Here is an 18,377-nt window from a genome sequence, read left to right as displayed (position 1 = left end):
TTCTTCGCGTGGGTCTGTTTGCCTTTCTTGGGAGTGGCGTTTTTCTTATGAACGTCTTTGGGGGCATTAAGATCCCATTTAAGAGAGAACGAATGATGACACCTCCTAGAGTTCCGCTACCTCCAGGTTTCAAAATGATTTGCTTTTTGGTTTGAGTGTCGATGCGAGGATCGGCCAGTTGCGCTAAGGCTACTTTGTTTCTTTCAAACAAGCGTTTGGTTTGATGTGGGATGTGAATAATGCCTTGCAGTAATTGACGTGCTGTCACGGTAAACCATCGTAAGACTTCTTTGAGACTGGCTTCTACGACACGAGCACGTATTTGTGGATTTATTTCGCGACTGATGCCGTACAAGGCTCGAATCGATTTGACGGGAAGATGAGACTGAAGGGACGTCATGTTGATGCTGTGTGAGACAGACCCAAAGTGTCCGAGGTTTCTATAGATTTTGCTGTTGTTGTTGTTGTTGTTGTAAAGTGTACGAAGGAACGTGTACAAGACAGGCCCTCCGTTTTGGCACCAGTGGTGAAACAGATGGGCACGAAATCGTAAATAATCGGGGGTAGTGAGTTTTAAATCCAGGAGTAAATATGCGTGTGGGGTTTGAGTGGCATCGTCGTACGCACGAGTGAGCCAAGGCGTTCTTAACTGTTTGGCTAAGACTTACACTTGCGATTTATTTCGTAATGAGCATTGAGACTGGTGGTGTTGAAACATTATTTGGGTGATGTAATTGACATTGACATTACGATGATGTCCGTTGCGCGTAAACAATAGTTTGATTTCTTCTTCGTCTTCTCCTAACATGTCGTCGAAAATGACCAGATGAGTTTGACTAGGGTCAGACACGATTTCGTCGTCTTCGCTAGGAAAGTCTTCCACAAACACGATGGAATCGCCCTCACCTTCTCGCAAGAGGCTGTACGCCGATTGCCACAATTTGTAACACCATATGATCCGTTGAGGTGGACGGTCGATCAAATGATGCTTATGTTCGATCAAACGTTCGACAAATTCGGTTTTGCCTGAACCGCTAAGTCCGGCAATTAAAGGGATGGAGAAGATAAAAGGCCTCCCAACTTGCACGATCTAAGTGTTCGTCGATGACTTTGAAAGTGGAGGAAGAGGGAGCATAGACAGTTGAGATAGCCATATTGCAGGGAATGTCACTTTCGACACGAAGACAGACAAAACAAGAGCGTTTATTGATTTTTTGTATAAAAATGGAACACCACGAAAGACAAAAATACATAAAGGCCTAATGCTTACGTACATGCATAAAATACAAACCAAAACGATCAAAGTGGAATATAAACAACATCTTTTTGTTAACAAAGATGTCATAGGGACAGTGTGTAATGTTCTCTGAGTCTCTAAAGTTCCCATGATGTCCTCCTGAATCGCTGGGGTTACAGCGTATGGCATCCCTGCAATCTCAAGGTACAGCATCGCACTCCACTTGAGAATCCCCGAACTTGAATGATGTCTGTTTAAAAGTATCCGTCTTTCTCGCACGGTCTTAGTAGTTACAATGAATTATCGGTATTTAACGTTTTCCCTTTTTATATGCTGACCAATATCGATCACGGTCAAGTGAATTGATTGGGAAGCCGAACTCTCTTCTGTACACGATTTTATAGACTTTTACCAATGGTAGACTGAAGATTTGGTGTGTGGGTAAACATACAATCTTGTGCGGTTTGCATGTGGTCACTTTAAAGTTTACATCCTGTCCAGACTGCAAGGCTTCTTTCAGCACGCCAAAGTTCACCAGTCGACTGTTGAGATAACCGAGAGTCATTCCGTTCACTTTACAGTCCGTGTGCACTTTTCCTTGTTTGTTCCGGTATTCGTAACTGTAATGTTTAGGACCGCCACTAGCAAACTTAGAATCTTGTCGTCGGGGTGCTCATCCGCCCAGGCTCCTAAACGGTCTCCTTCAATGTCAGGGTGCCAGTGACTGAGACGATCGATGTAGATGCAACTGTATGTGTCAAAATACAGGATTCACTCTCCTAGCAGTTCTAACGCTTCGTACAATTTTAAGCGAGCATGGGCTGTCACGTAAGCCGCAATGATGACATTTCCAAATTCGTTAGCTTCTACAAAGTCCAGTTTTTTCGTAATTGACTAAGATCAAGTCCTCACGAAGGACGTTCACGTATTTCATGTATTTAGTTTTGTCGTTAATCAACTAGAAGTAGCTAGAAGGTTCAGTCAAATACTCCGTCTTGTGTAAACACGGTCGTTATGCCATTTAACCCCACAAGCAATTAAACATCACTTTGGCAAACATTCGCCTTCCTTCGTTTTTCTCAGTGTGGTATAGAATGATGCCTTCTTGCTCCCAGTATTTCTCTTTGAATTTCTTTTAGTCTTCGGGAATGTGGCACAAAGAAGGATAGCCGCTGGCTTCTTGTTTCAGTTTCAAAAAGGCATCCACGTAGTCTGCGAAAATGCCTTTCTGAGTCTCGTCGCCCTTGTGGTACTGTTCTGTCTTGGGAAAGTGGCAAATTTCGTACAATTCTAACAGTTTGTATCCCAAGTCTAGAGCTTTAAACAATTCCATGCTGACCCACGTTCCCGTCAAGGCGCGTTCTTCCTGTGTATGCTGACAAGATTAGTCTTGATTGTATGTTTCTGAACAAGTACGACATAAGGTAAACATCAGTTTCCTTGGCAATGGTTAGGTAAAACGGGATGGCACAAGTCTTTGGGACGCAAAACTTTGCACTTGATCAATCCTTCGTATTGTTGAATGTTTTCTACGTCGATGTGTTCCGTCAACATTTTGCGGGTGCCCTGCGGAAAAGTGACAATATTTACACACGTAAGGATACAGCAAACATGCGTCCAAGTATTTGATTTCTTCTCCTTTCTCTTCGTCGGCTTGATACAGCAAAGAGGTGGCATTTGTCCGTCCTCCGTACAAAGTGTCCTGTGCGTCAAAGGTCCACCAACTTGTAGCTTTCCACAATACTTTTAAACTCGGGATCGGTTTTGAAACGGTGATCGTTCTCGTGTTCCCACATTTCCACCACTTGGTATCCCTGCTGTTCTAACTTCAAGCGCCGCTGACATGTGGCGTGGTACAAGTCTTCCCTGGTACGTTGTAAAAACTGATTTTTAGTGTCACGTTGAGGGTAGCAGAGGGGGCATCTGTGAAATAAGCACCCGTTAAACTCGTACACGATGTTGTAGTTTTCTAGGTCTCAGCCATTCACCGATAACCTTCCGATGGTCTTTTCGCCTCCTCCACTTCGGGCGTGCTGGATCTATTTGTCTTCTTTGTCGCACAAGTAGTATAGCCAGCGTAGGGCTTTGACCGAGTATTGACGTTTGACAAAGTTCATCGTTTGAGGGTTTATGACAGCCAATGTGTTTTCGGTCATGAATCGTTGGCGGTATACTAAGGAACACGCTTTGACAATGGTGCGGACTTCTTTCAAAGGATCGATCCCTCCGTGTTCCATGAACAGTTCTCGAAATTTTCCACAGCAATGCCGTAAAATGTTCACGTCGGAACGACAATACTGTAATATTTCTTCCTGAAAGTCGAAAGGGTCCGAGACGTGAGTGTGGTACCAAGCATAGAAAGCTTCTCGTTGTTCGGTGCGCATGTTATCGGGGTATCGTAGTAGTGAGCCTCAGGCAAATCGGGTAGAACGGCATGTTGACTGGCTTCGGTATTGAAAAAGTGAGGAAAATAGCCTTTGGCCATTTCTGTCATTCCAAACCTTTTAGGTATTCCACTCAAAGGCATGGCCAAGTAACTCGTGGAATCTTTAAACTGCACTTGTCAACACTTGCATGGAAATGATTTTGGCTCCGTTCAAAGTGACTTTAGCACGTTAGGTACTTTGTTCCGTATAGTATCTCAAAAGAAACTGTCGATCGTACACCGAGAAATTGTGAGCCATTACCGTGGCATGGCGATGACAATCTCCGTAACTTTCGATATCCTCTTGGCTCCACGTCTCGTCGATGGGATCTAAGATCCATTGGGGGAAATCGGCTAGCGTGTTCGGTCCCCAAAAGATTTTTTCACGTCCTCCAGGAATCTTGCTGCAGTGAGGGCAATGACTAAAGATAAGTTCTTGCATGCATTTCTCGCACGCTCGTTGAGCCAAACAGAAATTAGGAATGTGAATGTCAGTCTCTTTCATGCATTCGAAGTCGAAAAAGTTGAAATTGCCTTTCTTCTGGTCATCTTCCTCCATTTGTCTGGAAATGGTATTTTTGAATGTAGCGATTTGGTGACAGATGTGACATTGTTTCTTTCCTGAACATAGGTGCGCCTTGGCATTATTGGTACGTATGCATTGTCCACAAGTAGGGGACGATCTTAGGAATTGACATGCACTTTTCATCTGTCAAACTATACGAATTAAAGAATGCTTGGCGGGGCGAGACATAGAACTGGATAGAATGATTGGCGGGTTTGACCTACTCGTCTCCATAGGGAATTGCAACTTTGTATTAGCGGTAACAATGTAGAATAAAATCACACGGAACGTACGCGCACAGTTGTAAGGAATCGGGGTTTCTCATTGATCAAGCTCATGGATTTAGTCCAGCTAAGATTCTTTTTTTTTCTCTCTCTCTCTCTCTCAAAACATGACTACGTATTGAATGTCCCTTACAGAAGGAGAGAGGGAAAGAGATAAGAAAGCAGAGGGGATTTCAATGAAATTGTGAAACAAGTTTAATTCAGCAAAGAATGCAAATTATTTTATTAATAAGTGGAAATTCATCACTGATCTAGAATGGAGAAGCAATAGTCTACCGCTCCGGTGGTCTTGTGGTTAGAGCGTCCGCCTCTGATGCGGGAGGTCGCGGGTTTGAACTTTGGCCGAGTTATTCCAAAGACTTATACAAATGGTACTAACAACTGCCTCGCTAGGCACTTAGCATTAAGAGTTTAGTGTTAGGACTGGTCGGCCTGGTATCAGGATAATGTGACTGGGTTGGACATCATGCTAGATGCCTGCGGCATGATGCCCCAAGTGCTAGACATCGATATAAACTGCCACACTGCAGACAATGTAGCGATATGAGTGAAAAATTGTTAAAGCTACATTAAAAATCCAAATCGCATACACACATACTGGCTACAAACAAAAACAAAATAAAGCATCAGATAGATAATACTATGTGTTTTACAGACATGTGTTTTCTACATAGGAAATTATAACTTTGTATCATTTGTAACACTAGAAACATCGCACGAAACGTATACACGTACAGTTGTAAGGACTCTGGGTTCCTCTTTATTGAGTTAATGATTTTTATCCATCTAAGATTCTTTTTTTCTCACTCACTCAGACAATATTTACGTCTTTTGTGTCGCTTACGGCATATAAGAGGGAGAAAGATATGAAAGCAGAAGGATTTCAATGAAATTGTGGAACAAGTTTAATTCAGCAAAAAATGCGAATTATTTTATTGATAAGTGGAAATGCATGACTGATCTAGAATACAAAAGCAATAGTCTACTCTTGAAACTATAATTAAATGCATATTGCGACCATAATTATATCCGCATTTATACGCCATGGACAGATCACAATTTGATATTCAGACACTATTGGCATATCAAACTGCCTTATACACACACTCTGAAAGCCACGTTATATGTAAGACAATACTCACCTGGCTTCTGCTATGGATTTTTTGAACTTTTTTTTAAGGCCCTGGACCTTCTCTGTCAACTCCTGACATTGTGCCGACGTCCGCTTATGTTCCAACTCACTACGGCTCTTTTCCTTCTCTGCGTCCATCACCTGTAAATTTAACTCCTTTTTTTAACATGGCTATACAAAATAATGCAGAAATACGGATCTTCAATTGTCAGCGAAACTGACGCCTTTATAGGTGAGTGTCGTTACGTGCATCAATTGGTGGTTTTGGCTTGAGACAAGTTATTTACTCAACTGATAAAAGCATTTCTTCTGTGTCACCTTTTCAAGCTACCTTTGTCTATTCTTAAAAGTGATCATATGTATGAATTATGCTTAGTGTGTGTGTGTGTGTGTGTGTGTGTGTGTGATTTGGATTTTTAACGTAGCTTTTAATAATTTTTCAGTCATATCGCTACGATGTCTGCAGTGTGACAGTTTATAGTGATGTCTAGCACTGGGGCATCATGCCGCAGACATGTAGTCTGATGTCCCACCCAGTCACATTATCCTGATACCAGGCCGACCAGTCCTAACACTAACCTCTTAATGCTGAGCGCCAAACGAGGCAGCTGTTAGTACCATTTTTGCAAGCCTTTGGTATGACTCGGCAGGGGATCGAACCTACGACCTCCCGCATCCGCGGCGGACGCTCTAACCACTAGGTCACCGGAGTGGTAATTATGCTTAGTATTGCTCTCTACGACATTTTAAAAAAATATGAATTTAGTATTATTGTCTTAGTGAAACTAGACTCTTTGGCAACATGCTCTCCGATTATATGAAACGTTTTACTTTAATTTTTAAATTCATACATTTCAACTTTATTTGAAACTGGTTGAATCTGTTTGCAAGCAGCTAAAATTTATGTGGTGTCTTTAAATTTGTATCGATGCTCATTTAATATATTATGATAATTTGTACAATTAATAAAATGCAAGTCAAAGAAAGAACCAATATAAGAAAAAGAAATGTAAAAGGCTCGTGTACTTATCTTTCACAAGTGAAAATTGTTAAACGTCTTAATCTTTTAATCGTCTCTCCTTTTCACTTTCAGTTTATTTGTCTGTTTTAATGATTTATCTGAAGAAAACCTGCAAGTGTGGTCAAACATCTACCTACCCGCTGTATTGTGTGATTTAGCATCTCTTGCCAGGCAGACGACAAATGGGCTGTCGCGCTGGAGCAGTTATTCGCCTTCTCTTTCAACCTTTCCTCGGCAAGCATCACTGTTTCTTTGGCAGCGTTGTAGATGCCTGTAGCCGTCTGATACTGGCGGGCTGCCTTCAGGGCTTCCCCTTGCGCCTGTAAGTAATGAGGATGATGAGGATGAGGATGATGATGACGACGAAGATGGCAAGAAAACCGTTATTTTCAATCTGAAATTGGCAAATGAAAATGAAATTTATAACTAATATACCCTTTTTAATCTTAGGAGTTTGCTAAAAGCCTTCGATTTAATGATTCTTTCTGTATGCCCTATGATCCCCTAATATGTCCCTGTATGCCGTATGATCAACTAATATGTCACTGTATGCCGCATGATCCACTAATATGTCCCTGTATTCCGTATGATCCACTAATATGTCCCTGTATGCCGTATGATCCACTAATATGTCCCTGTATTCCGTATGATCCACTAATATGTCCCTGTATGCCGTATGATCCACTAATATGCCCCTGTATGCCGTATGATCCACTAATATGTCCCTGTATGCCGTATGATCAACTAATATGTCCATGTATACCGTATGATCCACTAATATGTCCCTGTATACCGAATGATCCACTAATATGTCCCTGTATGCCGTATGATCCACTAGTATGTCCCTGTATACCGATTGATCCACTAATATGTCCCTGTATACCGTATGATCCACCAATGTGTTCCTGTATGCCATATGATCCACTAATATGTCCCTGTATGCCATATGATCCACTAATATGTCCCTGTATGCCGTATGATCCACTAATATGTCCCTGTATACCGTATGATCCACTAATATGTCCCTGTATGCCGTATGATCAACTAATCTGTCCCTGTATATCGCATGATCCACTAATATGTCCCTGTATGCCGTATGATCCACTAGTATGTCCCTGTATGCCGTATGATCCACTAGTATGTCCCTGTCTACCGATTGATCCACTAATATTTCCCTGTATACCGTATGATCCACCAATGTGTCCCTGTATGCCATATGATCCACTAATATGTCCCTGTATGCCGTATGATCCACTAATATGTCCCTGTATGCCGTATAATCCACTAATATGTCCCTGTATGCCGTATGATCAACTAATATGTCCCTGTATGCCGTATGATCCACTAGTATGTCCCTGTATGCCATATGATCAACTAATATAATCCTTTATATAAATTTTGTAAAATTGTTGTTGATGAGGAGAAGAAAGAGCTAAAACAAAATCTGTAGTGGGAGCAAGCAGTGGATTAGAAAATGTTGCTTTAAACATCGTCCGGAAATATTTATATATAAGACACACGGTCCGGAAATAGTTAAATATATAAACAAAATTCGAATATCTGTAAACAAAAAAACAACAAAAAACACCCACTAACAATAGCAAACAAAATGGCGCTTCATCCCGTAAGCATCCCCCAATCAAAGCGGAATATTTTTTCAACTTTATTTACCTTTTTCAGTTCTCCTTTCAGTTTGTAATATTCTCTGGCTTTATCAATCCTCTTCCGGCGACCTTTGGCAGCAGCAGTCATTTTGTGTGACGTCTCTGTTAATGTGCAACGATATTTCGTGCGGGCCTCCTGAAAAATACAGACGTGGTTCAGTCATGATGATTTAACTCTAGATATGACATTTTTTGGGTAAAACAGTTCTTGTTTGGAGTTAGACAAAATCAAGATGCATGCCCGCGGTTGATTGTCTCTTGTGCAGGGTTTTCGCTTTTCACCATCAACCATTTGACATTTTCTGTGTTCAAATGATTATTTTGATATGTCTCTGATTCGATTTTTGTCCTACTCGTTACTTATATGGTTCATAAACATTTGAATCGATTTTTATTTATTTCCTAAAGCTGTAAAAAAGAAAAACAAAACAAACAAAAAAAAACAACAAAAAAAACAGACTGAAAATGTTATGTTCTTCCCGAGTGGTAAGGCACATTTTTTATATATATCTCCAGGCCTTATGTTGTGCGTTTTAATAGATAGTATACCTCTTTGTAGAATGTATCCTTCACTAAATTAACTCGCGCGATCAGTTTCATCGTTTCCTTATCTCATTATCACTGTGTCATATCTAACTAAAGTCGATCTTTAATGTTAATGTGATTCCCTATTTCATCAGAGAATATAATTTGAAACACAATAGCCTGCAATTTTAGCATTGTCTCGAGTTAAAACCATGAGTTTAACATCTCTCTCTCCTATATATATATATATATATATATATATATATATATATATATATATATATATATATATATATATATATATCAAGCCTTTTCCGCTAGGCGGAAATGACTGAAAGCTCCGAAAATGCACGATTGACGGAGAGTATTACAAATATGGCTGACCCTACCATTAAACTGCTTCTAGAGATGTCCAAATTAAAATCATTATTGCTTAATGGCTTAACTGAACTCATCTGGACTTAAATCAAAGTGGTGAGAAAATGTACAAACTTATATAATATAAACACAATAGAAGAGAGAGAGAGAGAGAGAGAGAGAGAGACGTACATACATCTAGCTCATTTTCTAGCTTGTTGATTTCAGCACTGGCCTGATTTAATTTGTCAAGTTCAACCTTGAAAAGAAAACATCAACCATGCAGACGAGCTTGATTTTATAATGGACTGATTTATGTAGATAAATGCTGTTAGGTAGAATGTAACATAGTCTCAAGTCTTAAACAGCCCTCTCCAGGAATGGTCAAATATGGACTCTAAAGACGTCAGGTTGGTCAACGAAAATTTATTTTTGTAATGATATTGTGTAAGGGACTTTCAAAGTGCGTCTGTCGCTTAACATATATGAAATTGAATTGTGAGGCATGTGATTATAATAATCATACTACAACCAAACCAGGGTGATTGAGAACAAGACATTGCAAGCTTACGGTCTGAAAAGCACCGTTTTATTATGCTTCGGACTGCTTTTTGATTATGATGCTTCTAACTGCTTTTGCTTCGTCAGTGTAGGGATGAAGAGAACCGAATGACTTTAGAGATCATGTACCTGAATGTTATTGTCAAAATCGCCGTTTTGATTGTTCAAAATGTCTTGAATAATGACGTGTTGCCGCTCACGTTATCACTTGATCTGTGCACATTAGCGGCGAAAAGTCTAAACGTAAAGACTAACACACATCTGACAATATAAAAACGACAATTGTAGCGAAATGACAACAATGAAGACTGACGCAGAAAAAGGCAATAACAGTTTCAACAACGCCACCCACCCACCACCACCACAATGGCTTTAAAAAATGTCCCGGCTTGTAATCGTAAGGTTTTTCCACTTGTTAAATGAAAATGCTAAAATGGTGTTTAATGATGCATGGTATGTCTTTGTGCGTTTGTTCTCAGACATTTAAACATCGCACGAAATCTACAACATGTCAGGTATATAATAGTTGTTGCTATCCAGTAAAGCTGTTTAAATGCATGTAAATTCGCTATTCTAACCCTTGATAAAACGAAACTGTCGACTCTCAGATCCATTGACTCAATAAGTTTTATGTGAAATGAAGTCTACATGATCTTGTATTTTTATATAAGTTTTTATTTTGTGAAAATAATGCCTTCCAATTTTACTGGCCTAGTATTTATAAAAAAAAAGTATCGCACTTTCTGGGTATTTGTAACCAATATTGAAGTGTTCGGTCTGATTTTCTTTAGTTCATATTTAACTATGTATGTGTCTTAAATATTTGACCATTGACCTTAATCATATATTTCAACAAAAATGCCCACCTAGTTGTCTATAGGTTATCATCCCCTAAGGGTAGATATATCCATACATATCACCAACAGTATCAGGACACTGTTTACGGCAAGTCTTTATCTACACTCCGTGATCGGATGTTAGGCTCAATTAAGTATGAGCTGTGCTACGCACTTCTTTCTTGTTGCCATCGTATCACGATGCTCTATACACTTAAATTCCACACGAAACTAGCTCTTTCTTGGCGTCTTTCTAAACTCCTAGGTTGCTTCTTTTGTATTCAGATGGAATCTTTGGCTTACTCGTATCAGTCACTTTGTATCACTTTGTCTCACTCGCATCAGATACTTTGTATCAGTTTGGCTCACTCGTATCAGCCAGTTTGTATCACTATGTCGCCGACCATCATGTGTGAATACCACACAAGACCAGCTCTTCCTTTCTGGCTTCCTAGGGCGCTTTATGCGGGTCAGCTGCCTCGGTGTATCCTTGCGAAAGGCACTCAGTTCCCATTTCTTCGACATGTTAAAGCTAATAATGTATCAAACGCGGCATACAAACTATCAACCCAAACCTCACAGCAACTTTCTCACATATCTCTTTGATTGTATGCCTTTTGTGTACATGTTTTAAACCTTTTCTTTATGGCCGAACTTATACACATGGTAATTGAGTGCATGTAATTTGATTTATATTATGATGGCCTCTACAGACAACCAGGTGGTCTCGATTATCTAGAAAAATTGATCGAACCGTAGAACTTTCAACCTTTAAATTCCTCACCATACGCCTCGATAAGTGGCTCAGTTACTTACACACGGTGGATTTTGTTTTCGCTAATTGTCTTCAAGGTTTCATCTCTCTATAGTCATTTTTAATTTGTGAACATACATTGAGACATGTTCTCCACATGAGATGGTGGTAGAAAAAATATAAGTGATACCGTAAGTTATCTTTTGAACCATTTTCGAAAGACTCACAATTTCTGCTGATGTAATATTTTTTAAGTTTGACCTTTCATGCTCTTGTATCGTTGTGAGAACTTTAACCCACACTAAACTATGAATGGTCCAAGATCAGCTATGTGAACAATACACGTTGATATGACTTTCTTATGAAGCTGTCAACGCTATAGATGTTACAAGTATGTTACCCAACTCTATCACATATATAAAGTCTTTTAATTTGTCTACGTTTCATGCTACGAATTCGATGTAATCCGTCATGTCAGAAAAAAATATCCTTACTTTTGTGTTCATCTGATGTTAAGGTTATGATAGGCGGTGAAGGAGTTGAATCCTTTTTTCACTAAACCACCTCCACCTCCACCCACCCTCAAAAAGAAGAAGAAAAAAAATGATTCAACTCACGTGATAAATTTATTACTAAACGAAACGAACATTAGTGCAAGAGCCTTATATACATGTGACTTGATATTAGTTCATCGACTTGGTCACAGCTGCTTCATACATTCATATATGTCTGTATATGCACCAATACCTGCATATCCCTTTAGCATTAATACACGTAATTAAGGAAATCTCGCAGTACATACACGAATTTAAAGATTCGTTCTTTATAATTGACTAATCCTGGTAATTTTTATCTTAAATAAATATAAAAAAGAACTATATTTCAACTAAGATTTTTCGGAAATAGCGATACAACTAGTAACTTAACGATGATTTTTAGTTCATGATCTTTTTAAACGATTATGTGCAGTGGATTGGGTGGAAAGTTGCGTCCATTGGTGCAAGTATTCCTGAAAATATACTATAGTCCAAGCAAACAGCCAAAAGAAGTATTATCTAGAAGAAGAAAGAAAAGAAAAACAAAGAAAGAAAATGAATGAAATATAAATAAACAAGATCCCAAATGAGTAAATATGGCTAACCTGGCAGATAATGAACACCCCCTCATTCGTGTCCGCTGATTTGTTTTCCTATTACACTCATCCTAATTTAATATAGAGCAATATGTTACTTTCATCTAGATTCAACGAGGGCAGCTACGGTAGTTCAGTTGGTTGAGCGTGGAACTTGTAATCCATGTGTTGCGGGTTCGATACCCGCTCAGGCCCCCCAGTGTGGACTGCTTCAGTGTCCTTGGAAAATGCACTTTACTTCTTCCCATACCTCGGGCATGATAAAGCCAATAATGTGTTATAAGTGCCGTACCCGCCCCCCCCCCCCCCCCCCCCCGGCCTGTAACTGGATTATCCAATGAAAGCAAAATAAGCTGATCGATATGTGTGAATATCGCTGGTGTTATCTGACACCTAGTCAAATTAAATCACATACACAACTAGGCTTTACATATCTCAGTTTACTTTTCATTTTGTAATTGTATGCACCACTTTATACGCTATATCAACACCCTTCTTTCATGAATGGACCCGTGCAGATTTTGTAATGAAATCTAAATATACAAGTTGTTTCTTTCTGATTCAATTTGCTAACCATTTTGGTTCTTTTAAAGCGTTTTAAAACCTCGGACTGACGTACGTTAAATGTTATACCAGTCAAACGAATGAATGTGTTTCTACCTTATTGACGATGACGTAGTATATGCAACAAGTACGCAGAATTGATTAGTTACAAAATACTTTGAAAGTATAAATTACCTACATGAAGTTAGGTGAAAGCGCTTGAAGGAATGAATGGATTTGATACTGATATATATCCCGAGGAAAACATGCCTGTATTACAAGCGGTAAATTGTCCTGTTTGACAATGATCATACTAGCTTTTTGTGTTCTTGAAAGATGGCAAACAACCTGACCAAATAAGGACCATACTGTAAAATTCCTTGAGTCGAAGGGGCACACACTTGCTGCAGAATATTTCATGGCTTGTTTTGTTGTTTTTTGTGGGTTTTTTTTTCTCCTACCAATAGTTCTCAAACAGTATTTAGAAAATGCTTATACGCCTACCCCTTTCAACCTCCCTCTCTCTCATTGCAAAACTGGCAGACAAACTAACCAAGAGGGGGGAGGGAGAGAGAGATTGGAGGATGAAACATAAAACAAATCTGTCTAATATGGGTCAGTAGCAATTGTACTATATGCATAATAATATCTGCATGAACCAATTTTCCATGTTTCTGTTTCTTAGCCATTTTGCTTGGCCTATTCCTCGCTTAGTTGGACGTACTAGACATGGATAGTTCGATACAAGAAGTCTAGCTTTTACTTATTGAGACGCCGATTGTGCTGTGATTTTTTTTTTAAACAAATTAATTTTCACATCTGAATATTAACACAGCGTCTTTTAATTATTTAATCAATGTGAATGAAAGTAGAACCTAATTAAAAAAAGAAGGAAAGTAAAATATTTCCAACAAGATTGGAAACAGCTGCAGAGCAGAACTACATTTTTCAGCGGATACATTCGTCAGGAATGTAACGAGTTAACTATCTCCGTCAATATACAACTTCCTCTAATCAATTCTTAACTCTAAATATAAGTACGCGATATTGATATCAAACAAATAAAAATTATATATATATATATATATATATATATATATACATATACATATACACACACACACACACACACTATCCTAACCGCTTTCTTATCTCATTGAGTCAATGTCAGAAATTTATACTTCACAAAAAAGTTTGAAGATGAAAGTACAAAAACATGTATAAAATATTTTGGATGCCGCCGCAAGTTTCGAATTTGCGACCTCTTGTTTAGCAATCGTTACACACAACAAGTAAGACAAATGTGGGTGTTTATTTATAAAATTATTGTAATGGAATATGCTTTTTCAAAGAAAATATTTGGATTATGTGTTCAACTTCATACTGAATAATATTAATGTTGGCACCATTATGTACAGGATATGGGCCGATCATTTCATCTTCGTTGAAAAGATTTGGGATTTTCTTCAAGCCAGGATAGTTTTTATTTTTTACCTCAAGATAATAAATGTTTTTGTTTTTTTTTTATAACAAAATTGATATAATGGATATAATTGGTTTTTCGTTGATATATAAATCCGATCAAGAACTTTTTTAAAACCTATTTGTGGGCCAGATATTTTAAAGAAAAAAAATAAAACAATGCCCCGCCCCGAAAATTATATGGCCAGCATCATATTACATGTACGTACGACGATTCTCGGTATGCTTATATCGCTATTTTACATCGCCGTTGGGTATGTACAAGAAGATATTTACTACCTTAAGTTAACCTAAATTATATAGCATTCTGGATGAACTTGACACAGTTGTCCTCTCTGTTAAAGTACATGGTCAGGGTGAACTTTGACCCCCACTGTACTGTACAACGAGTAATGCAATGATCTTGGCATAGTTTATGCTGACGATTTAGTATTACGTAACATCGGAATCTTCGCGAATTTCTTGTCCACACTGTCATTGGAGAGAGAGAGAGACAGAGAGAGAGAGAGAGAGAGAGAGAAGGGGAGGGAGGATTTCGTTTAAAACTCGTTGACCCATATTTTATACGTAGACTTTGTTTTAACCTACACCCCCCCCAAAAAAAAAACACATTACACATGAAACTAGATGCTACACTGTCACAAATACATACACGTTGTGTCGCATACAGATACAACTACCAAAGGCTGTAATTAGTGGGTGTTTCCGTTAATGTATTGTACTACGTACTTTTTATCACCTTCTATGTCAAGCCAATTAAAAAAAAACTATAAAAAACATACCTGGATTCTGTTATCTAATATATCATCTTCATCGTCCGAATCTCCAGGTGGATGTGGAATGCAATATTCCTCCTTTGTTTTCTCCATGTTAATTTGGTAGGTGTGTAACGTAGGGAATTTCGTCTGTATATCAACCAGCCACAGCACAGGGTGATATCAACCTATATTAACAACTGTCGGTAGTACAGTGACCCCGTCTTAATTTCTAGTCAAGCTATGAACAACCTGTTACATCGTCATGTCGATATTTAAATCATTTGGCTTGAATCAGAAGGCAAAGTTTGGTTCAAAGGGTGAGGACCTACGGGGATATCGTCGACCTTATTTGATGAATAAAATGGACCAGATAAACTATTGTTTGCCCAAATTGTATCATGCAGTACACGAGTGGCTAAGTGCTAATGGTCAGGAAAAAAAAAAAAATAAAAAAAAAAAACGTTATCATATAAAACAAGGTGTCTAATCGTCATTCGTATCAGTTTGAGATATAAATAACGCGATCACAATTTATTATCGTCCACTCGATTTAAATACACAACTAGTCAGGCATTTTTTAATCAACACTCGGCGCAAAAAATAGATCAGAAAAATAAGGTTTTACTATGCAGCAATATGTATGTATGTATGTATGTATGTATGTATGTATGTATGAGAGAGATGATTGGCTATATCAACATGGGGTTTTCAACAGTTGGCCTCTTATTATATCTAATTGGTCAAATATGGCTTCCATGACAACTGTCTTCTTCGAGGGACTCTTATTCATGAGGAACCACCTATCGTGGTTTTCATGTTTGGTACACCACGAATCTAAAGAACCTACTGAACAATTGTCTTTCTTTGGAAAGCCCGTTCCCCAATCCAGGAATTTAATAACTATAAAAACATTTGTCCATAAACCTCGATAACTGATAGCCAAGAAAACAAATTAATTAACATTACTAACTCGGTGAAGTTTGCCTGCATCTGGTATTGCTAATTTAGACAACAGATTGAACACTCTAGTACTATGCTGGATCAATGCCCTTCACTTTCAATAGCTATTACACGTTTTACCTATGATGGTTCCTTTTAAAAAGACATTACATTCTTTCACTTTTATATTTTCTGTCACGAATTTGATCGGGAAAGTCTTGACATCAAGAGCGATTCTGATCGCTTACAGAGGCGTAGCTATGATATTTTGCGCCCGGGGACGAACTATAAAATTGGCGCCCCAGCCCCCTCCCCGTTTAATCACATTTTTGAATATTACCCTTGTTTACTTATTATAATGTAACGTTGTAAGCCTCATTTTGGCGCCCCTGTACCTTGGCGCCCGGGGACATATGTACCCCCCTGCCCCCCCCCCCAGCTACGCCTCTGATCGCTTACGAGTACGGCCTCGTTCGAGGCGGTGAATGACTATCTCGACTGGTATGCTCACTGCGAATGTGACCGAAATTTCAACTCATTACACTCGACTAATCTCCATTAGCTTGGGTAAACAGCTGAAGAAAAATACCTCATTAATACCTTTACAATATTATTTGAGGTCAATACTAGGAAATATGTTCCTAAACGTGACTACTGCATGGTGGATAAAGAGAAGGTTGACCCCAACCAAATGAAGGATGGATTCAAAGGACCCGTATTTTAAATCACCTCTGGATACATTTTAAAGCTGCCGAGTAATATATGCGTTACATCAACAAAGACGTCATATTCAAGTTTGACGTGAAACAAACGTGGAAGGGGTCGATTAAATTGACGCACACGGTGTGAGGTCAAAGTCTGCATCAAAAGAAGACTTAAGAATGAGAAGGAAACAAAACTATCAGGAAATCAAGGTTAGCACGTCTTCGATTTCTGATAGAATACTAGTAGATGGTTCATTTGTTAGCATGGCAGACTCTTGAGTGAGACTCGATATCAGAATGGTTCGGTTTCAAATTCTGCAATCACCATGACGGGTCTGCCGCGCTATCACCCACTACTTCTTACCGATATGACCTATCATGTCTTAATGTGCCGTTAAACACCACACAGAATCAAACTTTAATATTTAGTTATGCTTCTCTAACACAGTAAACTATGCACGAGTGCGTTTGAGTGTACGTGCACTCATGTGCGTCTTCTCAACAAAGACATGATTAAGGGTAATGACACCACTTTGACGACGTGGCAGTTCGATTCCTAAAAGTAGCAACTTCCCTTCCGATCAAGCTTCCGCTGCTAATGAGCAAAAAAATATATTACGTTAGTGTACAATTAAGACGTGTCAACAGGAGAAAAGAGAAAAAGAAAGAAACCAAAATTGCCCCTGAGACGAGTTATAGGCATATAAATGGGCATAGCACATGGGTTCCCATCCTGGAATTATCCAAGGAGGAAGGGATGCTAGTGTGTGATTGTGCGTGTGTGCAAGGTTTGGATTTTTAAAGTAGCTTTAACAATTTTCAGGCAGTGTGACAGTTTATAGTGATGTCTAGCACTGGGGCATCATGCTGCAGATATGTAGCATGATGTCCAACCCAGTAACATTATCCCGACACCAGGGAGAACAGTCCAAACAATAACCTCTTAATGCTGAACGCCAAACGAGGCAGCTGTTAGTACCTTTTTTAAATTCTTGGTATGACACGTCTGGGGTTCGAACCCGCGACCTCCCGCATCCGATGCGAACGCTTTAACCACTAGGCCACCTGAGCGGTGAGATGCTGTTGGAAGCATACGTTTTTATATTCCAATAATACTGTACACTGGATAATGAACTTTAATTATAATTGATGGATTCAATAGCTCCGTCCAAGAAAGTAGTGAACTGTGATGGTACACTGCAAAAAGTATGTATGTAATAATGTATTATAAATATGCATTGAATACAATACTTTTACTGAAGAAGAAAAACAAAAGTAAAATTGTCGGATCCCACCAACGAAACAACATTGGTTTATGGAGCAAGAAAACACTGGATCACACAAAAAATATGCAGAGTGAAGTAGGTGTGAGCTTATTAAAATAACAGAGAAATATCAATCAAAAGTGTCATATAAACTTTTTGATTCCATGGACTTAATACAGTGAAACAACAACAG

The 18,377-nt window shown here is 38.9% G+C and overlaps 1 protein-coding gene across 4 annotated transcripts in view; it reads right to left on the bottom strand.

Annotated features, from left to right (window-relative positions):
* The window catches only part of LOC149776465 (SH3 domain-binding protein 5-like), a 48,586-nt gene extending 32,041 nt beyond the window's left edge, over nt 1-16,545 (bottom strand). Inside the window, exons 1-5 of one of the 4 annotated variants that reach the window (XM_089940889.1) lie at nt 15,301-16,543; nt 9,407-9,469; nt 8,336-8,464; nt 6,802-6,984; nt 5,654-5,784 (exon numbers count right to left, since the gene is read on the bottom strand). In XM_089940889.1, coding sequence (XP_089797015.1) covers nt 5,654-5,784; nt 6,802-6,984; nt 8,336-8,464; nt 9,407-9,469; nt 15,301-15,387 — 593 coding nt within the window. In that variant the 5' untranslated portion in view covers nt 15,388-16,543. Of the gene's footprint in view, nt 1-5,653; nt 5,785-6,801; nt 6,985-8,335; nt 8,465-9,406; nt 9,470-11,855; nt 12,482-12,502; nt 12,755-15,300 lie in introns of those variants that run through there. The other 3 variants (XM_089940892.1, XM_089940891.1, XM_089940890.1) reach the window with 3 other exon arrangements.
* Nucleotides 16,546-18,377: the final 1,832 nt, after the last annotated feature.

This window comes from Sinohyriopsis cumingii, chromosome 18 (genome assembly GCF_028554795.1).
Source record: "Sinohyriopsis cumingii isolate HCF-2022 chromosome 18, ASM2855479v2, whole genome shotgun sequence".
Classification (NCBI taxonomy): domain Eukaryota; kingdom Metazoa; phylum Mollusca; class Bivalvia; order Unionida; family Unionidae; genus Sinohyriopsis; species Sinohyriopsis cumingii.
Note: the sequence above shows the minus strand (reverse complement) of the source record. Positions and strands in the feature narration are given on the sequence as shown.